General features: G+C 43.5%; 1 protein-coding gene across 2 annotated transcripts; it reads right to left on the bottom strand.

Moving 5' to 3' along the window:
• Positions 1-1,901: 1,901 nt before the first annotated feature.
• Positions 1,902-27,342, bottom strand: LOC139530747 (coiled-coil domain-containing protein 9B). Of its 2 annotated transcripts, XM_071327411.1 has the most exons (15): positions 27,105-27,342; positions 26,694-26,785; positions 18,468-18,572; positions 18,058-18,162; positions 17,209-17,364; positions 16,828-16,998; positions 12,973-13,044; positions 8,343-8,527; positions 5,090-5,136; positions 4,924-4,974; positions 4,700-4,796; positions 3,995-4,028; positions 2,592-3,309; positions 2,410-2,492; positions 1,902-1,974 (listed from the first exon to the last, which is right to left on the bottom strand). In XM_071327411.1, the coding sequence occupies exons 1-15, from the start codon at positions 27,121-27,123 to the stop codon at positions 1,948-1,950; spliced, it is 1,962 nt and encodes a 653-aa protein (XP_071183512.1). In that variant the 5' UTR covers positions 27,124-27,342; the 3' UTR covers positions 1,902-1,947. The 2 variants fall into 2 exon arrangements, with proteins under 2 accessions (XP_071183512.1, XP_071183513.1); XM_071327412.1 differs by lacking the exons at positions 26,694-26,785; positions 27,105-27,342 and adding an exon at positions 23,095-23,392.

The raw sequence follows: 27,342 nt of genomic DNA, 5'->3' as shown, positions 1-27,342 counted from the left end.
TTGGAAGCAAATGTGCTATTAAAGTGGAACTGACAGCATTTTCTGACAAGCGAGCACTAAAATGTTTTTTTTTCCTACTTTCACACTTTCATAGAATGCTTGGAAATTATGTAGAGTAAGGCATTTGTGAAAATTCTATAGTAATATGTAGTGGGGAAAGCGGCCCTGCATTTGGACAATTAATAGACACCGCAGTAAATAAAACCTAATTAAAAACGTGTCAGTCCTGTCCAGAACCGGATTCTACACAGACCGGACTCTACACAGTAGGTCTATATGCAAATAAGCCATTTGCCACATGGGCCTGCCATCTTTCACTTTGAACTGGACTGTGTGTTTACAGGCAGTAGCAACAGCGTGACTTTAAACCATTAGCCAAAAAATACACCTGAAAATGGATTTCTGCAAATATGTAAACACCACGGGACTCCTCTTACATTTGGGAACTTTACCGTCCAATTGAACAAACAATCAATAACAGGTAGATTATCCCTCCCTAAAATCAACAACTAATGTTAGCCAGAGCTAGATGATTTAAAATCTAACGATGCAAGAATAGATAAACCCTCTCAAACCTTTTCAGCTTGTAGTTGGCCCTCAAAATTGCACTGAAACGATTGAGAATAAGTAGCCTGCTAACCCTTCTGCAGCTTGCCTGCCAATGCATGCTTGTCCCAACCTACGTTTTGACAACTGAATGGGAACTGCCTGCCCGCCCATTTGATTGATGCCAAATACATTTGATTGACAACTAAGAGATCTGCATGCAAACTGTGTGTAACGGTCGTTCAAGTTCAGCATAGCTAGCTAGCTAGCCAAGCGATTCACATCTCTTGCTAGCTAACCAAATTAATCTCTAGCTGTTGCCACCGAAAAACGATATGAGTGGAAAAAGTCGGTCACTCACCCACTCATCCAATGACATGACATCCTCCCAGCAGCTAGCTCATTTGGCTCAGTGTTTTTAGCTTGCTAAATAAATAGCTACATAAATAGACACGCTAGCCTATTAGCCACGTTATGGCTGACTTGTGATCATTGCCCTTGCTAGTTTGATTGTAGTGATGGGTCGTTAGCTTGAACATAACTTTTTGGTGAACATCGGGAACCGAATTGCATTGTTGAAAGAGACGTTCATTTGGCTTCCTGATTTGCATACTGCTACTATACAAATACTATGCATATATTCGGGTCCACACTAATTTTTGCAGTGCTTAAACTAATAATAATCGAATACATTTGGCCAGGTAAAAATATATTTGAATCCGAATTTCCCGATCTGATATAAATGGTAGCCTACTTTTTGGGCTTAACATTGGAGATTGGTTCTAGGTGTTTCTAAAAATCATGGGTCAAAGTCCATTTTTAAGCATTTGGAACAAAGAGCCGTTTCAGAGCCAAATGAGCCAGCTCTTTTAAGTGAACGGAGCCAAATTAGCCAACTCACAGAAAATACTCTGAATGTCCATCACTATTGTATTGACATTCCGAGCCTAAATTATATTTGTCAATATTTTGGACAAAATATTGCGTCATTGAAACTGAAACAGTGCATCCCGAATGGAGGCAGCAAACAATGTACCAGGCCAGCTGTGATTTACAAGCTGATAGCGATATTTTTTGGACTACCATGAAATGTATTGGTGAATTATATGAATCATACATTGAACTGCATCCATCTATTCTGCCAACAATGCCTTACTCTACGTCATGGAATTTTTTGTCAAATAGAACCTATTTTTAAAACCTCTTATAAAAAGTTGGTTTTGTAGCATGAACTGGGAATGTGATATTTTTGACTGATATTATGATTGTCTGTTTCATATCTGCAAAGTAGTTAAAGTGCTGGGAGTTCCACTTTAAACTGAAAAGGCTTATGGTAAATTCTCTACTTAAGCATGTTTTGGTTTTACATATTGACTAATTCATATAAACGTTGAAAGTCCTTCAAACAATCTTCCCATTTTCTCTTGCCTATGAAACAAAACAATGAAAAAGGGGTTAAACAATGTGCATTTTTAAATAAGTGTAAGTAAGTACATTATTGTTTTTACTCAATGGTAGGCATACAGTACTTATTTTTGCACAAGTGGTTGGTAATGCACCATGCTACAGTGGTGAAGAGCTGGAATCTGAATATGCATGGTCTCTCAGCTATTTTAAATCCACTTGAACACTACAGAAGAGCATAGTGAACCCTCATGCAGCAATCAAATATCCACATTTTGCAGCCCTGATGAATCATACACACTTATCTCTCTATCCATCCAGTTTCTTTGTCTCATTCGCTCCATCTCTCAGTCCAGACTACAATGCACATGAGTCATCCATCCATCCATCCATCCATCCATCCATCCATCCATCCATCCATCCATCCATTACAGTTTCATCCTCTCAGTCTGTACTGACCTTGTCAGTGCTGGTGGTGTGGGTTGGGTGAGTCTCTCCTGACTCCAGCCTCAGAACAGACAGACTAGAGTCAATCAGTTCCTCTGTGAAGGGAACCCATTTTTTTTAACGTTACATCATAGTGATAACTATTCACTGTACCTATTTGACAGGGAGCATCCATGAACAAAACAATTACCTACCTGTATTTCTGTTGCTATTGCTCTTAGCATGTTCTAAAGGCTGGACAGCATTCTCCTGTGGAGGGGCAGCGTCTTTGACATTGCTGTGTGAAGTGGGAAAAACAGGGGTGGGCACACTGTCATGGCCGCTTTCAGCACACTCTGTTTTGGAGGAATCGGCAAGCTCAGAGCCCTCCTGCCCCGGTGTCTGCCGATCCGATGAGCTTTGTGCCTGGAGAGCTTTAGCAGGTTTATTACCCTGGTCCAGGGCATTACCAGCGTCCTTCGGAGGGCCCTCGGGGGCCTGCTTCGGCTTCTCCACCTCATAGCTGTTTTTGCTGGGGGAGGACACTTTTAAAGTGCTGGCTCCCTTGGTTTCTGAGCGGGCAGAGTTCTGGGCTCCCGTACTGGGCTGCTCGTAGGCCCCGGGCCCCTTGAGCTCCACCGAGAAGCGGACCTTCTTCTCTGCAGCTCGAGGGGACGATTCCTTAGCCTTCTCCTGTCTGGGTGTACCCTCCTCTGAGGTGTCGGCTGGGGCTTGAAACCAGTCGGCTTGGTCCAGGGCAGGACTGACGGGTCCACTCACCTTCTCGGTCTTCACCACATCCGGGGTCAGGAAAGACTCAATTTTGAGGTAAACATCTTTGACCTCTGGAGTTTCTGCAGTGGAGTCGTCTACGTCAGGCCCACCCAAAGCATCAAACTCTTCTAAGAATTCTTCCAAACTTGTCTCGGAGGCCTAAAGAACCAAAAACAAATTCCATTGGTAATATGAGCCCAAGCACAGCCATCTTTCATCAAAGCACAGAGCTATACAGAACAAAAATATAAAACGCAACATACAACAATTTTAAAGATTTTACTGAGCTACAAAATGGCTTTATTACAGACAGAAATACTCCTCAGCACACGTGGTCTACGGTTGTGAGGCCAGTTGGACGAACTGCCAAATTCTCTAAAACAACGTCGGAGGCAGCTTATGGTAGAGAAATGAACATTAAATTCTCTGGCAAAAGCTCTGGTGGACATCCCTGCAGTCAACATGCCAATTGCATACACCCTCAAAACTTGAGACATCTGTGGCATTGTGTTGTGTTGTGTGACAAAACGGCACTTTTAAAGTGGCCTTTTATTGTCCCCAGCACAAGGTGCACCTGTGTAATGATCATGTTGTGTTAATCAGCTTCTTGATATGCCACACCTGTCAGGTGGAGCGATTATCTTGGCAAAGGAAAAATGCTCACCAACAGGGATGGAAACAAATTTGTGCACAAAATTTAAGAGAAATAAGCTTTTTGTGCATGACGAACATTTCTGTGATTTTTTTATGGGAACTGCATGGGACCAACACTTTACAGTATTTGTTGCGTTTATATTTTGTTCAGTGTACATTATCAAAGCAAAGCATTCAGTTTAAACCCCACCTGCAAACCATCCCCATCCTTGCTGGCATCCCATCTGAAATGTTAAAAGGTTTATAATTAGAAGCATTCAGAATGAGTGGTCTATGTACTTCAGTATCCAGGTAACAAAGAGTGCTTTTGCGCTTAGAAAAATACACAGAAAAAACACTATTTCTGTTCTGTATGGTATCACAAATAGAGAGAGATAGAATAAATATAGCGTGTGAGTGAGACGAGAAGAAAATGGAGAAGGATGATAGGTCCTCTTACACACGTGTGTGTTTAATCATCGTCTCTGCACATCCTGAGAGATGCTCTAGGCTGGTCTCAGCAGTTCTCTTCACGCGCTGCTCTTTTCCCATTTGCACCAGCAGCAAAGCCTAATAACAGGCCACTGAGGCCAGGGACCACTGTCTGGACAGACCTGACTGCTCTTTCCCATGGCTAGCTCAATCTCAGAGAACTGCACAGCCACCTACACCTGCCTCTCAAGCACTGCTAACAGACTAAAAGCATTCTAGCCTCACGAATGGCTACAGTATAAAACGCTGGAACAGTTGGCTTTTTAAAATAAGTGTGAGAAGTTAATGTTTTTTTATCATTTGACAAATGTGCACCTTTAGAGTAAGTCCCAGTGTGTTTTGCATACAGCCAGGCTACTGTATGTGTGTGGTTTCCTTCTCTCAACACGGGCTGCTACTACAATTTAAATCTGCTGCTACTCACCTCCTGGCCCTCCCAGTCAGCCGATCCTTGCCCTTGGCTTTACTGCTGACCGCTGGCACTTTTTTAACCCCCTTGTCTCTTCCCCGTGGTTGCTGAACTGTCAATACAAACAAGAGAAACATCAGAATGGTTCCTCGATCAGTAAGTAGCATGTACTTAGAACTTCAACACTGATGTTGAACTGATTCAGCTGCTGGTGCACAGTTTACAGCATTCCAACTCACCCCGTGACTCAGCATTTGATTTGGGGTAACCTCTCCTTGCATTTCTTCCTCCTTGAAATGAAACAAGTTCAACAATTATTGGGTATCACTTGATTATGGTCTGACTATTCCTCAGTGTTTGAGTTGACAAGAATGTTTCCAATTTATTACAGAGTGAATTTCTCACCTCTATCTGGAGGCCCCTGTACTCTCTCCTCAGATTTATCTGAAAACCTAAATAGAGACATTTCGTTTACAGTGAAAGAACTAAAACCAAATACACAGCCAGGATGTTCCATCAACAGAATAACTACCAGATAATGAAGCCATGGTTTTGGTGTTAAAAAGTAAACAGGCAAACTCTTTCATGCCAGGGTTCATGAAGGATCCCATGCATTTGGACATTCTTAAATATCTGTATTGTTCCACTAACCTAACAATTTACAGCCATATTCATTTCCCTGTATCATTATGTTCTGAGCTCAGAGATAGAATAACACATTGTACAAAGATGAGTATGGTATCTTGAAGTCATGCTTCTACTCCTCATTCATTGAGAACATCTAAGCTGCTGAATCAAAAAAATACTTTTCTTGCTCTATTTAGTCTCAGGGGCCTTTTTTAAACCATGCCAAAAAAGGAAAGGCATCCCAACCCCAGCTAAAAATAGTCTCCTGTTCTCTCCTCTCTTTAAAGTTAGATGCTTCTTTCTTCTAAACAGTACTTTTATTTATCCAGCCACTGGGCCACTCACAGCACATCAGCTGTGTTAGAAACCTAACAACAGAAAAAGAAGGGGGTGTTCATTTTTCTTTTCCTGGTAGTAAGGATGACACTGTCTGAAAGGATAGTGCCTCAATACATAGCCAAATAGTGGGTTTCAAAATCAAATAATGTAGGTTATACACTATATACAAAAGTATGTGGACACGCCTTGAAATTAGTCGATTCGGCTATTTCAGCTACACGTTGCTGACAGGTGTATAAAATTGAGCACACCGCCATGCAATCTCCATAGACAAACATTGGCAGTAGAATGGCCTTACTGAAGAGCTCAGTGACTTTCAACGTGGCACCCTCAAAGGATGCCACCTTTCCAACAAGTCAGTTTGTCAAATTTCCGCCCTGCTAGAGCTGCCCTGGTCAACTGTAAGTGCTGTTATTGTGAAGTGGAAATGTCTAGGAACAACAAAGTCTCAGTGGCAAAGTGATAGGCCACACAAGCTCACAGAACGGGATGCCGAGTGCTGAAGCTCGTAAAAAAACATCTGTCCTCGGTTGCAACACTCACCACCGAGTTCCAAACTGCCTCTGGAAGCAAAGTCAGCACAAGAACTTCGTTGGGAGCTTCATGAAATGGGTTTCCATGGCCAAGCAGCAGCACACAAGCCTATGATCACCATACGCAGTGCCAAGCGTCGGCTGGAGTGCTGTAAAGCTCACCGCCATTGGAAACTCGTTCTCTGGAGTGATGAATCACACTTCACCATCTGGCAGTCCGACAGACAAATCTGGGTTTGGCGGATGCCAGGAGAACGCTACCTGCCCGAATGCATAGTGCCAATTGTAACGTTTGGTGGAGGAGGAATAATGGTTCGGGCTAGGCCCCTTAGTTCCAGTGAAGGGAAATCTTAATGCTACAGCATACAATGACATTCTAGATGATTCTGTGCTTCTAACTTTGTGGCAACAGTTTGGGGAAGGCCCTTTCCTGTTTCAGCATGAAAATGTCCGCATGCACAAAGCGAGGACCATACAGAAATGGTTTGTAGAGATCGGTGTGGAAGAACTTGACCAGCCTGCACAGAGCCCTGACCTCAACCCCATCGAACACCTTTGGGATGAATTGGAACACCGACTGCGAGCCAGGCCTAATCGCCCAGTACCCGACCTCACTAATGCGCTTGTGGCTGAATGGAAGCAAGTCCCCGCAGCAATGTTCCAATATCTAGTGGAAAGTCTTCCCAGAAGAGTGGAAGCTGTTATTGCAGCAAAGGGTGGACAAACTCCCTAGTAAGCCTAAACTGGCCTAGGTTTATCAAGATGTGTACCAAAGTTGAGTCAGTAAGGTCAACTCTACTTCTCCCTAGTTCCATCACGTTGCCTTTCAGCTTATCACAAACCACAGGTCAACTTATTCTAGTGGAAGCGCCCAATGTCTAAAATAGCTAACCAAGGGAGATGGAGGTTAGAGTACTAGGGAGAAGGTAGTTCGAGTACTCCATGATAAATATTTTAAGAGGGCATCTTTCCCCCTTCAAGGTCTAACAAAGCCTTTTTCTAAGAATGGCTCACAAACTAAGGTGATCCAATAAAGATGTTACCTCAGAAAACAAACACATTTTTGCCAGGTCATCCCTCTTCCCTCTAATAGCATTATATGCCAGTCTCCAATTTGCTGTGAATTGTTATTACGGTCTTGTGACTTGTTTGGATTAAGTCTTGTGACAGTGTGAAATCAGTATCATGGGATGAGGCACGGGCAGGGCCGGACCACCACATCTGGGGCCACAGGGCACCGACCTCCAGGATTAGTTTTATAGTAATCTCATGCTGTTCAGTATTCTAAAATGTTTTCCAAGAGGCTGAGAGAAAATGTTGCAGTTTAAAAGCCAATTCACTGCTATTCTACACATTCTGCCATGAGGCTGAGAGGAAATGGCAGTTTTAAAGCAAATTTCCTGCAATTATAAACATTTTGCCATACCTTATGACATGTTCATATGCTTTCTGGGGGGGCCCCCCCAACCAAAAATATATAATTATTTTGGGTTGGAGGCTGGGGCCCCAGGACACAAAATGTGGGTTGTGTTAATACCTACAAACAATTGACATCTTCCATCAGCCTAATTCAACATACTGAAAGTACCTTAGAGAGTCAGAACAGGAACAAGCCTATTAGTTCATTAGCAGTAATTTGATAAAGGACCATAACCATGAGAATAAAAACATCACAGTATTGCTCTCCCTGTTTTTACCACTGTCTTCTCCACAGACATCATTCTGCGCTTCCTTAGAAAACAGTCAATGGCTATGTATAGAAGTAGACAAAAAGTAGAGAAAAGAGAGAGACCGGGCTACTTCCTCTATTGAACAACGAGGTAACAGAGCAGGTAATCTGCTTGATGAGGGAGTGAGTTAATGTGTTAGTTTAGTTACAATGACAAAAGCATGGTCTATATTGCATGGTAAGACATGACATGTGTGGTAGTTAGCTGCAAGCTGAAGTTGATATGTGAAAACAAAAAGACCAGAAGACGAGCACATACAGAAGAGTACACTCATTTTTAATTGTAACATGACTTTATAATCAAATGAAAAATGAGCACTTAAACATGCATCAAGCAAATGGAACAGCCAAACATGCAGAAACTGAAATTATTGACAATGCAAACTAAAGCGAAGTGCAAAGCAGCCAGGAATGGGAGGAGTGGGCTTACATATTCTCTGTTTTGTCCATGTCCCACGCCCGCCTCCACTGACCATTGGCATTTCTGTGGCGGGCCACGCGCTCCCGGTCGATCTGCTCACGCTCCTTCTTCCAGTGCAGGTACTCCTGCTGCTCCTCTTTGGACGTGGGGATGGTGAGGTCTGTGTCGCCTGCCAGGCCTGGCCCCTCAGACTTCTGCAAGGAGAACACAAGTACCAGTCATAGTTTAGTGCCAGTGGTGAAAACTGTGAAAGGCTTGCCATAGTCCGATATCAAAGCTGTATTTTGGGTGTGAGAGGTAGCTTTCAACAAACTATTGGAGACAATAGCAATAAAAGTTCAAAATAACAGCCAACAATCAGCTGGCCTTGGGTTGGTGAAGCCTCTGTGCAGTCCAGAAGATCAGAGAAACAACAGGGGTCTGGGGTAGAACTGAACAAGTGCTCCTGGTTCTTACATGAACGAGGACATGTCTGTAGACTGGATGGGCTTTTATCGCATCACTGGGACTAGTCACCTGGTGTCCCAGATAACTACACTGTCTGCAGGCTTTCATCCAAGTTATTATCTTGTTTCACTCATTATCCTTCCCATTGAGATTCATCCTCTCTGCCCAGTGTTGGTTATGGAATTCTGTAGTGTGATGATAGTGATAATGTTTCCATGGATGACCAAACCACTGGACTGCTACTAATATGCAATGGCGTGTATTCATAGTTGCCAAGGGAGGCCAGGCTTCCCCAGAAAATAAGAAACATATATTTTATATCTTCCGTCTCTCTGCGTTTCATAATATTCCTTCCATTCGCAAAAGGCTGAATGTATCTCACTGGAGAAAGCATCCGAGCGAGCGAAACAGCAGCCCTCTGTCTCTGTATGTGTAGGCCATCTATCTGATGCTGTCTGCTCAAAAAGAGTATGACATTGTTGCCGCCGCTAGCATTGAATGCAAGAAAAGCCAGTGAGCATTTGGCCTCCCTTGATAAAAAATAAAATAGCCAATCAGTGTTGAGCTAAACTGAGTGAGCTCAACTGTGAATGGTCCTGGCGCACCAACAAAAAAAAAAAGTGTCAAGGGAAGCACGTTTGGATTTGGCTTCACTCCAACCACATCGCATTGAGAGCACACAGTACAGCATTGACAGAAACTCGTTGTGCATCCCGTTGTGTTGTCCTCCGGTGGCTAGCTAGCTAGCTAAAATTGTCCCTTTCCTAAATTAGCCATGGGTGGGGATAGGGATTTGGACTTTACTTAATTCTGCGTACTGGCCAATGATTATAACGGCGATTCTGATCCAACCATTAATTCATTCATACATACTCTTGGCTTGAGAGGATGGAAGTTCAATATGTAGCTAGATGTAGAAGGCTAATGTTAACTAGCTAATGTTAACTAGCTAACGTTGCCCATGAAAGGAAATTAGGCTAGCGAGCAAGCATTTTAACTAGGTAGCCTAGGACAACAAAAAATGAAAGCGTGTACTATATGACAGAGTGATTGACTTTCATCAACATGAAAGAAAGGAGGATGGCATTTCTCTAGGGTGAGTGCGAGTCAACATGTTTTTTCTACTTGCACGAACACACGCACTCACAAAAGTATGGACATCCACACCATATTTAGCTTACGTTGACTGGACTAAATCGTTTTTGGTATCTTTTAGTTGTCACTGTAGTAGACTAAGCAGAGGTGATTCAATCATGTTGAAATTGGTGGTGCTGGAACATTGGAGGCAGCTCCTGTTTTCTTTGCGACTTGCAGTAACTCTCCGTGGTTCCAAATCAATAGTTGTTTAATGGTCTGAAAATATTAACTTGCTTGACTGTTTGTTACATGCAATATGCTTTGTGGACTTCACCGGACTGATGTTGCGCTCCGGTTTTGTGTTGAAACAAAGGTGGTTGAATTTATTCTGCCACTGTTTTCTTATTTTCGTCTCAGCCTTAGGCCTATAGATCACGGTGGCGAGGTATATGAACTAACAGGTTATAGAGCAAACAACGCAACTATCACAACACATATGTTGGAATACATAGTTGTTTTTGGCTTGGCTTCCCCAGTGATTTTACCCACACCACTACTATGAGCTCCAGAAGTGGAAAGTAATGAATTACATTAAGCTCTGAGAAATGCCCTTCACAACATCCACATGGCCCCAAAGATGCATCTCAAATATCAATGAGGTTAGATGCTTGGCAAAAGAAGGGGGAAGAACAAGGCTGGAAGTTGTCATTGCTAAGAGTGTGTGCAGGCCAGAGGACGTCATGATGATTGGTGAAGATAGAGACACGATAACATAGCTACCACTGTACAAACCAATGTGTGGTCTGTGGAGGGTTTTTACGACCAAACCAGGAGACAGACAGAGACAGGGAGGGAGAGCGAGACAGGGAGGGAGAGCGAGACAGGGCACAGAGGGATAAACTAGGGGCAGACAGAGGTGATGTTTTCCTCAAAGGTATGGACCAATCAGAGACAGGTAAACATGTGGCTCTCCTGCAGGTGGTATCGGGAACGTGGCATCCGTGATCATCCTCTCCTCTCTGTCTTTTCTCCACCAGTCCTGGAGGACACGGGGTCCACAGGGGACAGCACGTCTCACATGTTCTAACAGGCCGGCCCCCGCTGACTCCACCAGCCACACCACTAATTAGCACTTTCAATTTCCTGCCTCTGCAGGCGCTCTCTCCCAGGGTTACAGGGGCCAGGGAGGAGCCCAGGGGAGAACGACCGCCCCTCTCATTGAAGCCACAAAGGTCAAGGCCAACCACGGTACTGCAGTCATTGTTTTCAGAAAACAGGATCCCTCTTTATTGTGAATGGGAAAATGTCAATCTTCGTGTAAATAACATTTTAAAAATCAAAAGACAATCATGGTACCAATAATTGCTTCTATTACACCAGATTTATGTCCCTGAACCACTTATTTAAAAATCACGAATAAATGATGGATAATTCAGTTGCTAATGACAGCCTGCAGTACCCCAGTCGGCCTTCAACGAAATACTCAATGAGAGGGGACAGCACTGAGCTGTCAGAGAGGAAGAGGCGAAGCGAGAGGGTACGCTCCCATCAAAATCTGTCCATGCGGGAATACAGCGATTCTGCTTATCAGTCTGCTTTATAAGCAGACCATCTGCCTTCAGTACAATGACTCACATTGTACACTGTATCTCTGGTTAAGTCTACATAAATCTCTCCCATGAGAGGCAATCTTACCAAGCTAAAACCAACTTCCTGAGCTTCAAATGTGCCAATGATTCTTAGGAATGCATGGTGTGACGTCATCGACGGCTTTCTCCATTCACATACAGTCATTGGAGGAGCCGCACACTGGCCAACAGAAAGGACCTGGGTCATATTCATTAGGGCATCGTAACAAAATGTAGGAAAATGTTTTGCAACAGAAAATGAAAAACATACGTTTCTTATTGGACAAGTACAATAAGTTTAATCTGTTTTCCTCCATTTGGTGTCCATTGAATACAACTCTTGTCTTGTCCTGAACTCTATGACCATACTTACTTTGAAGCGGTGTTGGATACTTCCCAAATATCAGAATCAGAATATTTAAAAAAATATTGAACTTAGTAGGAAATCAACTAAATGCATTGAACATATTAGAAAATTCATTAATTTGCCAAAGTTATTCATAAGACATGAACTAAAGGCATCAGCGATTCGTATTTTCCTGCAATTTTCTGAAACGGCACAGGACTGCCACTCTGTGTGTGCGCCTTTATCCGATGATGCTAATGATAACCTTCTTCTGGTAGATGGAAAGGCTTTCCCAAAAACCTTCTCAATTAAATGTTAACTACAAAGTAACCCATGCCTACCTAGCAGAATGATATCATGATTATTTGCATCAATCCAGTGGCCATTTGTTTAGCAAATTCTGCAATCATGAGGGTTACAGAAACTTCACTAACCAAACAACAGTCTTGCTGGTGCACACTTGCACTAAAGGGTACCTACACCAAAAATCTAAATTTCTTATATTTTTCCCAGCCATCAAAGTGTTCTCCTGATGTGGTTTAAGCATTGTTGTGGACTTACAACATCCATTTTTTTAAACTGGGAAAAACAGAAACCTGGGAAAAAATGAATTTAGGGAAAAACTGAACTGAATCAGGCCCCACATTTTTTAGGGCCCTATCAGAAAAACTTAATATCTAGGCTTTAACAAAACAAAGCCGCTAACAAAGCTTTACTAGGGTGGGTCTCTGATCATGTTCTTCTTATGCAACACTGGCTTCCAAAAACCAGTCCAGATGGAAGAGGTTGACTAACTCATTGCATTCTCCACAATCAGGCTGAGAACACACCAAGGTAGTATAACAGAGTGGACATAAACAGCATCACTTGTCATGTGGCTCCTTCCCTCCTGCTCTGGCAGCTCTGTGCCCTCCCTCCTTGCCTACCTCCCTCTCTCTCTGCCTGCCTCAGAGTGTTTATGCCCTATATTTCACTGGCAACACTAACACACAGAAGGCACAGCTTACCAGAGGGAGTGGGGGGGTGGAGGGTACTTGTGTTTTGGAAAAGAGGCAGTCTATCGTCACCTCAGAAGACAGGGAGTGTGGTCACAGAGGAATTGGCCCCCCGAGGGCCAATAGGAAGGGGTCTGGTCTCTTACCTGGTAGTAAGGCTCACACTCTGACAGCCAGTGACGCTCCTCTGTCACACCCTTTCCCTGCCCCCCTTCATCCTGAGAGAGAAAGAGAGAGAAAGAGAACGAGAACGAGAAAGAAAGAAAGTTATCAAATGACAACAAATGCGGTATTCCTGTCCTCAGCAGAACAACAATTCATGCAGACTTTCAGAGAGCTACACTGCCCCCAAGTGGACACACAGTATCAAAGTATTTTTCACAGCCAACACCCTATGAAAAGTCAGATCCCTCCTGAGCAGCAACAGCAGTACATACACCTCAAACCTATCTTACCCAATCTTTTTTCTATGACTTTTCATATATGCTATTTATAGTCTTAACACAGCACCATTTTCTTCCCAGTATCCATTCACTACAACGTTTCTATTGCCAACCTTCCACTACTGAATAAGGCCCTAGACCAGGGATCATCAACTAAATTCAGCCTCGGGCCAATTTTTTCTTGAGCGGAAAGTCAGGGAGCCGTAACATAATTACAAATAATTTGTAGACTGCAAATTGACCGCAAGAAGCCCAAACAGATATAATAGCTGACTAAAACATTATCATTTCAAACCTTGCTTACATTTGTATACAATCCCATATCTATCTTTTATGCGTGGGAATACTTTGGAACAGATTTCCAAGATTACAATCACTTAGAGCTGATTTTCTGGTGTTTTTACAGATTTACATCCAACAATAAAAAACACTGCCAGTTGGAGAACCGTGCCCGAGACTGCTGGTTCTACTAGCAAACATCTCCAGAACAGTGAGAGACACTGTGTGATAAGAGGTACTGGGAATTCTGGAAAGAGGCAGGGAGACTGTCTGAGGAGTGATTTAGAATACCTTCAGTCACACCACGGAGCCTGGGATTTTGTTCCCCTGTGCGCACACACACAAAGGATCCCTCGCTCTCGCTCTCTTACAACTCTCTCTCTTTCCTCCCCATCTCACACTCGTCATCCCTCTCTCACACTCTTTCATCTCCTCTCTCCTTCACCCTTCCTTGGCATGCTGCCCACTCGGTCCTGTCAGCGGCATAATGAGCCCATTCAGAACAAAAAGCAGCCAAATGTTAATTCGATTAAATCATTCTTTCATGATGGTGGGAATGAGGAAACAATGTGGAGGAGAGCAGACTCTCCGTGGCTCAGGGGAGAAAGAGACTGGAAGCAGCATGTCTGCACGCCAGGTTCTCTTCTCCCCCCCTTACCCCTCCCTATCCCCAGGGCCTGTAGTGATAGGTAGTGCCTCACAGTACTATCACCCTCATATTTTCCTACTGATACTCCAGCCGTCATCCTTTCCAGAGACTCCCAGTCTCAGTCCTCCTCACCCTCCACCAGGAATGCTTCCTGTCTTCCCATCCTCCCCCTTTCTCATCCTGTCTCAGGGACACTCCCATCCCTCCTCCTGTTCTGTCTCTGGGGTACAGTAGCTACCCCACCCTCCACAATGGAGAGACTATCTGGTCTGGACACACACAGAAGACCAGAGGAAGACTGGGCAGGGCACAGTGGACCATAGAGTCAGCTGTGGATCAGTAGGGGCTATGCTGCTGCAGTAAGAGTGTTGGCTGTCTGAGGAGAGCATAGGGGGGAGAGGCTCTGCAGAACAAGAGGTGAACAACATTATATAAGTAGGGTCCAAACAGAAGTAGACCTGGGAGAAAGGCCTAGTCTTCCACAGCTGAGGTGGCTCAAACACTGGCCATAGTTCAAACTCTAATTCAGTGAGCATGACATGACTAGGAGCGTCTGACCAGATAGATACAGGCCAGAAACACAGCCAGGGAACATCCTGTTCACCCTGTAAATGTGTCACGTTAAATTGCTGGACCTGGTTGTAGCAGCAGCAGCAGGAGCCTGTAAACACAGGGTATGGTTCTAGATCATTCTAGAGCCTCTGTCTGTCCTGTCCCACACCACGCTACAACGTTGTGCATCTATAATCTCCTCCTGCAGCACTTATCTCTGTTCACAGAGCCTGACTGACTTTCACATTTTAGTATTGGAGGATCAACTGTCTGTGATGTGCATCAGCGCGTTGATTGGGCCAATGTGCGTGTGTGTTGATGTGAGCGCCAGACCACAGCCAGAGCACTAGCAGCTGTTCCAGAGACTCTGTGTGCCCAAGGGCTCTAAATCAGAAACCGTATGGCAGCAGCCGGCAGTACTGTGTGTGTGTGTGTGTGTGTGTGTGTGTGTGTGTGTGTGTGTGTGTGTGTGTGTGTGTGTGTGTGTGTGTGTGTGAGAGAGAGAGTGTCCACACATCTTGTATGAAACAACCTGCATCAGGCAGTAAATTAAAACTCCTCCATCTATAAGTATTTATAAACACCCATATCACGGCCTCATAACTCATTAAGTAATAAAGGTAAAGGTAGCACTACAAGGCAGGATGTTAGGGATTTGAAATACAGTGACTCAACAAGGACCATCGTAATTATCCTAACATTTTCCTTCAAATAAGCAAGCTATAATTAAACAATGGCTCCTAAAAGCTAAATAAAAGAAAGAAAAACACTAAAAGACCTTGGAGGAAATACACACGCAAACCATTTCTGATCTATTTTCCAAGTTATTCACTGCAGTCATTCCCAACGGCCAGTCCAGTGTGAGTGAGCGTAATGAAAGCCCTGGATCAGCTAGATAAATACTTCTCCCTAGTCTCATTATGACCATAACAGCCAGGCCACTGTAGAGACAGAGGGACTAACAAGCTGTATGTCTGCTGAGCGCTCTCAGCTCTGTCTGAATACAGCAGCTACATCCCACCTGGGCTGCTTGAGGGGCTCTGCTACGGCCCTCCAGATCAGACCTCTGTGAAAAAAAGACGCCATATAACATCGAATGGGATATTTACATGTTTTAACACCTGTATGTGAACTGAGGGCTCTCAGACGTGACTATAGTAGCTACTCCAGCCACCCTGGTCATAGACTGTTCTCTCTGCTACCGCACAGCAAGCGGTACCGGAGCACCAAGTCTAGGTCCAAGAGGCTTCTAAACAGCTTCTACCCCCAAGCCATAAGACTCCTGAACATCTAATCAAATGGCTACCCAGGCTATTTGCATTGCCCCCCCCCCCCCCCCCCCTCTATTACAATGCTGCTACTCTCTGTTATTATCTATTATGTATAGTCACTTTAATAACTCTACCTACATGTACATATTACCTCAGTTACCTCGACTAACCGGTGCCCCCGTACCGGTACCCCCTGTATATAGTCTCGCTATTGTTATTTTACTGCTGCTCTTTAATTACTTGTTACTTTTATATTTTTTCTTAAAACTGCATTGTTGGTTAAGGGCTTGTAAGTAAGCGTTTCACTGTAAGGACTACACCTGTTGTATTCGGCGCATGTGACAAATACAATTTGATTTGATTTACTAGCTACACCCCAGCAGGCCTGACTAGCTCCAGGCCAGACCAGTGTGACAGAACAGTTCCCAGTCCCACCCCCTAATCAATCACCACCCCTGGGGCCCTCCCCCTGTCCAACAGCCTTTGTGCTTCTTCACAGGAGGGGAGGGGCCTGCTGACATGTCTGACAACTGTAAAACAAGACAGCATTGTATGAGAGAACAGACACGAGAGAGGGGAGGGTGGCTTAATTAACAACAAGGTACAGAGCAGGGGAGGACGTGGAGGCAATATAAAAACTAGCCAAAGTCTTGATAGTGTTAAAAGTGCATAGTCACCGCTATATTTTCTAATAAAAAGCAGGCTGGTTTCCTCCAGGACTCTCTGTTTAGAGTGTGCAGCAGCACTACGCTTATACTACAATGTCTCAAGTTAGGATTCGGCCCAACGTGTGTGTGCACTGCTGACCTGTGGTCCTGTGTCCTTCTTTGCTGTGTTAGTGTGCTGGTGTTTTCCTCTGCCTGCTGATTCCACAAGGTGCTGGTGCAAGCCATCCTCTGTAGGGCTCTTCACATTCAGCAGACTGGCGGGACCTGGACCTGGCCTTCTCTCCAGCCTCTCACTCACCACCCTCTTACCCTGGGATCAAACAAACAGGGATCATCCTTCACATCAATATGGATCATTTACATGGGGTTAGGAGTTTCTCCTGACCAAATGACTTGATCAGGAAAAACTCCTGGTCCTAAACATCATTCATATCGTTCAATGGCAATATTTGACCACTGTTGGCCACACAACTTAATAATTCCCCTACCGTCTCTCATAGACACCTGTCATGTTGTTTACCTTTGTGTTGCCAGCCATGGTGACCAGTAGCTGCTTCCTCCTGCCCCGTCCTGAGCCCAGCAGGTTCCCCTCCGCCTCCCTCTCCCCAAGGTCCTGGACCCCCTTTGGGGTGGGAGAACCACACGTGCCTGGTTTGGTCATCACAACACGAGGCTCCTGCTCAATAGCAAAGTGAACATGACAGTGTAAATCACTGAATTGCTATAATACGTCTCTCTTGCTGATAACATACACCGAGTGTACTAAACATTAGGAACACCTTCCTCTTATTGAGTTGCACCCCCTTTTGCCTTCAGAACAGCCTCAATTCATCGGACTCTACAAGGTGTCGAAAGCATTCCACAGGGATTCTGGTCTTTGTTTACGCCAATGCTTCCCACAGTTTTGTCATGTTGGCTGGATGGTCTTTAAGCGGTGGACCAATCTTGATACATGCGTTGTAGTTCTTGACACACTCAAACCCGTGCGCCTGGTATCTACTACCATACCCCGTTCAAAGGCACTTAAATCTTTTGTCTTACCCATTCATCCACTGAATGGCACACATACACAATCCATGTCTCAAAATCCTTATTAAACCTGTCTCCTCCCCATCATCTACACTGATTGAAGTGGATTTAACAAGTGACATCAATAAGGGATCATACCTTTCACCTGGATTCACCTGGTCAGTCCATGTCATGGGAAGATCATTGCGTTTTGTACACTCAGTGTATATTTATGGATAAGGTGGGTCTTACATCAAGATGGACAGGTAATTCTATTGGTAAGAATATTCATATTTCAGAACTGTTCTGACATGTAAAAGCATCTCTGTGTACATCTCTGTAGGGAGATAGGGCCACTCACGGTGGTAGACTTGTTGATGGTGATGGTTAAGTCCCCTGCGTTGCCCTTGGGGCTCTGCAGTGCCATTCCTTCCTCCTCCGCTCTCTTTTTGTCCTCCTCTACCTCCTACATGGAATGAAACAGAACATGAAACCTAGAACAACCAAATGATCCTGATATTAGTCCTCAGCGAACCCTGTAAAAGACCTAAAAGATTTGTTCAAATGCAGTCTTCACTCCATACAAGGCTAGTTGTTAGAAAGACTTACATTATCTAAGGTTTCCAATGCCACTTGCCATTTTGTTAGGGATATGATGATGATTAAACCATTCCAGAAAGACACCAGGTCTTTGTCAAGCTCAATCCCTCCTATATTTAAAAATGGTGTCCTTCTGTTTTCAGAGTAAGAACAGTAGAATACCAAACTCACCTGGTACCTCTTCATGAGGGCTTCATTCTTCCTGCGGAGAGCCTCAATCTTTTTATCCAGCTCCACGTCCTTCTGCTCCTTCTTCAGCATGACGTCACTGGAGGTCTGGAGAGGGGAGAGACGCACAACACTCAAGCTAATCAGAACTGTAGAATCTTGTGCTACTTGTCAGTGGCTACAGTTCCTACAGTAAACAGTCAACTATCCTGGACATGCTATGCATGATGGGTATTCAGAATGATGAACTCGCAACAAAAGCAGGCCAACAAGTTAAACTGTTCTCTGCTACCACATGGAAAGCGGTACTGGAGCGCCAAGTCTAGGTCCAAGAGGCTTCTAAAACAGCTTCTACCCCCAAGCCATAAGACTCCTGAACCTAATCCTGAACCTAATCAAATGGCTACCCAGAATATTTGCATTGCCTGCCCCCCCTCTTTTACACCGCTGCTACTCTCTGTTCTTATCATCTATGCATAGTAACTTTAATAACTCTACCTATATGTATTACCTCAACTAACCGGTGCCCCAGATCATTGTACCAGTACATTGTTATTTTACTGCTGTTCTTTAATTACTTGTTACTTTTATTTTTTTATTTTTTTTAAATGCATTGTTGGTTTGGGCTCGTAAGTAAGCGTTTCACTGTAAGGTTGTATTCGGCGCATGTGACTAATACAATTTGATTTGAACAATATGTAGCAAGTACTGATGACTGACGACTGGCCATGATTAACAGAAGGATCACGAGTATCAAATCTTATTCCAGTCGTTCTACACCACTGTGCCTGTTGCGGTCAACACAGTAACAGTAGTACAGACAAAAATGCACGCGCATGTTAGCACTGGAGCACAGAGCAGCCTGCCTCCTCACGTGACAAGAGGCATCTGGTTAAAGCCTCGATGACTTCTTATGGGACTGTAACAGGGTGTGTTACACTGCTTTTAAAGCCCGAAGGCATTTCATACGTCATACCACTGTGACACTGGAATTTATTGAGCAATAGGCATTACAGCAGGTGTGTCCAACAGATAGATCGCAAACTACCAGTAGCTCGCAGCCCACCAATCAATTCTGAAAGTACATGCATTTTTTTATGTGTTCCATCGCAAACTGTCCATAGACATAAAGCACCCAGCTACTATCCAATCAAAGCCATATTGACATTATCCCACCCCTGGTTAGCCACTATTGGCTTAAAAAGTCCAACGTAACACAATATCTGCCAATTCATTTCCAGCAATATTGCCCCTCTGTCTGTTTGGTGCGTACAGTTGTCTATCATCAGTCAGTATGTAGCCAATTAGCGATGTTAATGATACCCGGCATCTTGTGGGTAGACTGTTTTTCCCCAAAAACCTTGTCAAATAAATGTAAACTGCAAAGTTGGCTTCCCAGACAGAACTATTTCATGATTAATTTGGACATTGTTTTGCAGCAGTAAGCCTTACTGCAGAAACATTGCTAAACTGACACATTCCTCTCTTACTAGGTGCGCAAATAGGGGAATTAGACTCATAAATCAAGATTTGTCCATTGATATGGACTCAGAACATAATTTTAGTTGTTTCTCTATGAATAATTGTAATATTGAGAGTAAAAAACTCCCAACTCAGGAAAAAGAAAAACGGAGAAAACAGATTTCTGGAAGAAAATAAATAAATAATTATACTAAATATAATATTATGGGGCCTGTCATGCCCATTGCTGTTTATTAACCATTACCAATAAACACATCTCTTACAATATAAAAAGACCCCGTGAAGAGTTACATGGTAGAGGAGAAGACAAGAATGTGCCGCTTTTAAAGCTAAAAAAAATAAGCTCGCAATATGTTGGAGACCCCTGCATTACAGAAGGCAGCTAGGCCTAACAGCTGGTGTGTTGACAAACACATTTTTTTAATGTATCCAGGGCACAAAACCCAGTGATGGGGAATCTAAAATACAATCTGATTAAACTTTGGTTCTTCCCCTTCTGATCATAAGAATTCTTGTAGCAGTCTCTAATGGCGTTACTTTAAATGGCTGCAGCGTGGGCTAAAGGGCACATGTATGACAGGCCAGAGGGAGCAGAGTACATGTAAAGTAACGCAGGACTCCTTCTGTTTTACTATACATTAAAGACTATCTGACTATATGATACGATGGAAAGAGAAGTAGCCTACGATCACTACGCTCAATGAAAGATCCCATTTGGGAGCCGCAAACAGAGAGCAGACGTGCTTCCGGCCAACTGTACAAAACAGCAGATTTGATCTCATCTTATGATTATTTTATCTGTTAAGATTGCAGCATGGTGATTCCATGTGGGTCGTTTAGATGTAACTCCAGCGGTGTCTGTACTGTACGGACACCTGTGTATGATGAGTAAAACTTAGACTTTGGAACACGTTTTCAAAGGCAAATGGATGCCCTGAGCAGAGCTAGTGATGTAGCATTGAATAACACTTGTTTCCTCTCCAGGCGTAGTGAACGCCCACACCACTCAACAGCCCTTCACAGTTCTGAGGAAAATGGCAGATCGCATTGGCTCTGTACTCAGCACTGTGAGATGCAACTCCCAAAGTTCACTAGATTCTTTCATATAAGCCGAGCACTCATGAGGTGACTAAACCTTGAGCTCCAACAATACATACACAAAGGCACATGCACACACTCAAACAAGCACCATGTGTGCTGTCAATTAAGGATGCTGACAATTCAACTTGCCAGCATGAAATAAATGGAATTCCACTTTGTCATTCCCCTGTCATCTGGGCAAATAATGCTAATGGTGAGTCTAAAAAAATTATACAACCAACAAGTGAAGTGGCCATAACAAAACTAGACCCAGGCCTTCTCAAATCTATTCATACACTTACTTGACATCAGAGGCAGTATGACAACAATCCTAACCCGAAACCTTAACAAACATTTACATCTTTCAACCCTGTGCTGTACAATTCCCCCTATAAAAAGGGGCTACTGCATACCTTGCAGACAGCCTGACTGTCACAGACAGAGAAAGGCAGGAGGTGGCATTCACTGCAAAGCTGCCTGCCTGCCTGCCAGTCACCCGCCGTCGCCACAGTGACGACAAAAGAGAATCCTGGCTGCTCAATGTGACATTCCGCTCAGTGCAGAACAATGAGTCACAGCGTAGCCTACACAACACAGCATTTGTACAGGATCCTTCCATGTCGTTCCACTGCCATTGCACTGTCACTGGCCTGGCCGCAAATAATGGCTGCCAGACTCCTGGCGCAGATGGTAGATTTTGGAGGGGCGTTGGTCAGACGTCCTGTTTTTAAAATTGACTGAAGAAAAGAATATCGTATTATTTGAAGCTCCATGTTAAAAATGACCAACATTCACATTAATCATGAACCTAAAAAAATGCAGGTTGAATATGGCACATTCATCAGCCAGGGCATTTTTTTAATGGACATACTGACAATTTTTAAATCAGTTTGCTTCCAGTGCAGCATAGCCAACAGCAATGATTCACAGACAGCCCAATAGGAAAATTAGCAAAATAGCTTTAAAAAGGTGCAATATGCAGAAATCGCTCTGCCATTTCCTGGTTGCTAAAAGTCTAATAGTTTACCTAAATGTGACAAAACAAGCAGTCATTGTGTAGAGAATCATTGTACCATCTAAACCTCTGAAAAATATTTTCCATAACCAAATACATTGTATTTTCAGCTGGTGTACAAAACCGAAAGTAAAAGATGCAAAAACTAAACTTAAGAATGGAAAGCATAGAAATAGCACACATAGAACAGATCTACCGCTTCTTAGACTTTCTTTCAATGAGAATGATATATCTATAAATCAAATTGTGATGTGAATTTGGTCAGGCCGCCCCCCAAAAAATGACATACTGCAGCTTAACGGGACAAGATAGCATAAAATCCAATCTAAAGCTTTTGAAAACAGTGAGATAGAAGTTGGGACTCACTGAGAGGCGGTGGGAAGTGCCAACTGCTTTAGAGCTTCTAGTTGTCAGGGTATCCAAACACAACAGGCCATGATCACACACCAGGAATAGAACAGCGAGGGAAAAGAACACCACCAGCTCTCACGCAGGCAAATAGCGGCTCATGAGAATAGCCAGCTAAAGTATCAAAGTGAGCGAGAGAGACACCACACGTTGAAAACGTGAGGGGGACGTGGATTTACCCTTCAGGGTTTGAGGTACCTCTTCTCTCTCTCGGAGTCCCTGTCACTGTGATCACCTGTGAAGGGGACGGGTCCTTAGCATACGGTAGCTGGCTCAGCCCCACACGTGTAAACACACACACACAGGCTGTAGGACTGCCAGCTGATGGCACCCATGCCCAGGCAGGGAGGCCTGCGGAACTGAAGCTGGCAGAGCTTTTCGCCTTAATCCCTACCCATCCAGCGACCCCAGCATCTACTGGAGGACCAGGGTGGAGAATAGAGACAGCACATCTGACTGAAGCACTGCATTTCCTTACAGCTACAACCTCTAGCTGGAGAGAGCAGGGAGGAAGTAGAGACTAGCCTGTAGCAGGATACAACGAGAGTAAGGAGAGAGAGAGAGAGAGAGAGAGAGAGAGAGAGAGAGAGAGAGAGAGAGAGAGAGAGAGAGAGAGAGAGAGAGAGAGAGAGAGAATGCACTCACAGGTCTCTCCATGTCAGCATTGAAACCTGGGCTGGGTCCAAACGCGAAGCAGCAGCCGAAGCGGCAGAGTCCGCGATCATGCCTTGATTACAATGAACCAAGTTGGGCGGACAGCCAAGACATCTAACAAATGCACAGAGTGCCTCTGTTAATGGATTTTACAGCGCCTGCCCGCTTGCTCTCGCACTCACCCTCTCTCCATCATTCCCACTCTCACACACATGCTCTTGCGCTCTCCATTTCTATCTCTCTCTCTCTCTCTCTCTGGGGCACTTGCTTTCAGTTAAAATTACCCTTTTCCCTCCTCCCCCTGTCCTCTGCTCAAAACACAATGGTTAAATACTGCCCCCCTCCCAATACATGCACTCAACCCTCTCTGAATTTAAAGGGAAACAGGAGATTATTTTAAGTTAGTGTTACCAAACACATGCTGTCTTCCTGAGCATGATACAGCCCTCAAATACTAATAACAGCAGTCCAGTCAGTGTTATATTTGCAGCCACTGTCAATGTTATTCCAAACATGTCCCAGCCAGTAATGAGATGCATGTATTTGATTGTTAGAACAATCCCCCTACCATCTCTTTAACAGCTGGTTTGCGTGCGAGTGCCCAGGCAGGGTATGGGTTGGGGGTTGGATGGGGGGGGTTGCCTGCAGGATTTCCCACGACTCCTTCTGCAGTCAGACAAATGCCAGACTGCTCAGGAGGCAGCAGGGAAATCAAAATGCTGTGACTTGCAGTCAGTCGCTTAGTTTTCCCAGAGTGCTTCAGACACACAGATAGCTTCTTTGATAGAGTAGGGCAATTCCACGGTAACAGAATTACACTGAGACTCAGTTTTTTCAATTAAAAATGTATGCCAAACAAAACACATTTATTTAAAAGTTTAACAAACTCTATGCACAATGACTACGTTTAACAATTTCCACTGAAAACATTACAAAAACACAATTAAGTGGAAAAACTGTGCAGATGCAAACTTTGGTAAAAGAATTACAGTAAAATCTCCCTCAGTTTATGTGACCCCGTTTCTCCCTCAAAAATATCTGCTCTGAATTCAAAGATGTTGGCAGAAAGAATGGAGTGTCACATGACATCTTCATCTTGAAAAAATCTATTTTGGTTATTGAACTACAGTAAGGGAAGTGGATTTACACCCGGTAACAGAATTACAGAAATGGAATTACATCATGGGTCCCTGATCTGTAGTACACAGAAATGCATAATTATGGGTATGAATGTCATTCTCCATATGTTTCACAAGTTTGGACGTCACAGTGCACCACAGTGGAGTACAGAACAGTATAGTGCAGTAAAGTAGAGTACATTATACTGTACCCTAGTGTGCTCTACTGTACAGTATTGTACTGAACTTGACCTACTTTTTTACTGTCCTGTACCGTGCTATCCAAACTTGTGAAACATACGTCTATGATAAATCCAGTCCATCTGTGGACGTTGAAATCAAGGCCAGGGTGGACTGACCAAATTTAAACTACTTCTCAACGTCCAGTCGGTGCACAGTGGCTGAGGATGCTGGTTACAGTAAATGGAAAGAAAGGGGGCTTTCTTGGTAAGAGCTGGGAGAGTTGACATTAACGAACGAACGAACGAACGAGAGAAGACTCAGACTGTTTTAACACTCTTAGGTTGACCACCAGATGCCAGAAAGACAAAGAAAACAGCTATTAGCTGAACATAACAGTATGCCAGTGGAATGGAGGACAGTAGCAGGTGACCCAACTGTGGTTTGTGAACATTAGGAGTTCCTATTGTAGCCAATTCAGTTGCAGTAATTCCGTTACAGATTTTTGGGTAATTCTGTTACCGATTTGGTAACAGAATGAGTTAATTTATTTAATTAATCTACCTTTACTGTAAACTCACCTTTAGTTCAAATTGCATTTAGTGTAATCAAACATACGCCTAGAACATGCATGAATATCAATACATGAGTTCCAAATGTTTCAAGGACATAGCTAAACCACAGATAGAAAAAGGAGTCAGATGTTTCACCGGATGTATAAATCTGAAGCATCCGGTTGGAATTTCCACTCCCCACCAAATATGGTGAGGAGAGGAAGCCCAGTGGCCGACAGTGGGAGAGTATGAAGCGAGATGGAACTGGGCCGATATTCTGCAGATTTTCTCATCGAGGAAAACCCCCGATCTCGATACAGTTTTCTGTTCCCCAAACTAAAATCTGTTAAGAACAGAGTGCACTGCGTTTTGTAGACGTGGCCCCTTGCCAAAGCTTTTAAAAAATTGCATTGTTTACAAGAAGTGCAAGTGCGAATTGAGTTATAGAGTGGTGAGGAGTCTACTGTGTCCGGAAGCAACTTCACCATTACTTTTCTGGATTCAGGTTCACTCAAACATCGTTTTAAGCGTTGTTTTACTATTGACAGTTGCAGCTGATTTCGGGATTCTATACCGATCGATTTGCTCTCCTTAAATATTTGTCATTTGATGTATTCGATTCGGTCTCTGAATTGTTTCATCTAACTTTTCGCCGCAAGCTCCTGAAATCAGGGCATAAAAACTACAATTTGTGTCCTGAATTAGCCTAGTGCGCATGTGCGCCCAGCTATATCCTGTCCCGAGCTTGTTTTCCCCGTTTTTCCATGGATAAACTAGCTGGCTAGCTGAACTATGCTAGATTTTGTCCTCAAACTTCATAAATACTTCACCCTCAAATGATTTGTTTTGTTAAATAGTCATGACTGGTTCGAGCTGTGTGTCGTGTCGTAAACAACAGGGCGAAGGATATCATTGCTAATTAACGCGGACTCAAATTCAGTTTTGAGATCCACCGTCGTCATTGGCGTAGAGTTAGATGGACGTTTCTGACGGTTCTTGGAAATGTGTCAACAGGCAGCCTCTCCCCACTTGGCTTGATAGGATATGTAGTGATTTAGCCTATTATTTAATTTGTTAACCTTTATTTAACTAGGCAAGTCAGTTAAGAACATTCTTATTTACAATGACGGCCTACCCCAGCCAAACCCGATTCAGCCAGATATGTACACAGTTTTGTACCCTTAACATTTTTTGAACTGACTTTCGTATTTGTTGATTGAAATCAAGACTTTATTAGAAAAATGAGTAATACAATAATGCCACGAGAAAATAGCAACTCTACAGAGCTACAATGAATGGAAAAATGTATTTGGTCCACCTCTATTGCACAAGCGCACTTCACAGAGATGGCCTTCCCAAACAGAAATATGCAAATATATGATAGAACCCGCAAATAGGATCTCGCTAGCTCGTGCTAGGCTCTGCCCACTTTGCTTCATTTGTTCCCATTGAAAACGGCACAGATGAACCATCTTGGGTTATTTATAAATATTTTTGGCTAAACTTTACAAAATAAAAATGTTCTCCGGCACTTGCCAGGTACCATCCATGATGAGGACAGTAGTCTATTCTTATTTTCTATAAACTAACTTTTGGAACATCATCATTCACATGTTCAAAAGACCTTGGATGTCCCTGAACTTGTACAGGCTGCATAGGCTCACTGAGATCCCATTGTAATTAACAGCAATGACCCAGGGAACAGTTGCAGCAGGCGAAGAAGACCAATAACACTCACCGCATAGTCACTGCCCTCTACCACGTATCCACTCTCATCGTGTAGGTATTCTATGTCCACCTCCACCTGTCCAACTGTTGAAAGTTGCCTGACTAAAGAGATGGCCACATAATTTAATTGCATTCAATTAACAGTAAGTGATTTGCAATGACACTCGATTTTCATGCATAACCTGCATGCATGATGAATTGACACATTTTTACATATAGATATTTGTTTAGGCTAACGTTAGCAAACTAGCTACCTGGAATGACACTGACAAGTGAGTTTTTAGATTTGGCGCTAAAAAAAAGAACAAAGAAAATCCACTGCTGACCATGAAATCGTCAACGGATAGCAATTTGGCAAGCTAGTTTATTTAAAGAAAAAAACGGGAGAGATTATATTAGATTGCTAGCTAGCTAGCTCTACCTGGGATGTAGCAAGCCATGTGGGATGGTGATTTTCCACGGTCGTCGAAGTAGAACACGTTGGTTCTTACCAAGCTAGCAATCTGCTAACACATAAGATAAATAGGAAGCAGCAGTGTGTCATTTTGGAAATGCACAAATTCATAAACTCTTTGACGTGTATGCGTATAAAAAAAATTAAGGTGTCATTATAGCGAAATTGTGCAGCCTCTGCAAATTGGAAAAAACATGTGGACGAG

Source organism: Salvelinus alpinus, chromosome 9, assembly GCF_045679555.1.
Source record: "Salvelinus alpinus chromosome 9, SLU_Salpinus.1, whole genome shotgun sequence".
Taxonomy (NCBI): domain Eukaryota; kingdom Metazoa; phylum Chordata; class Actinopteri; order Salmoniformes; family Salmonidae; genus Salvelinus; species Salvelinus alpinus.
Note: the sequence above shows the minus strand (reverse complement) of the source record. Positions and strands in the feature narration are given on the sequence as shown.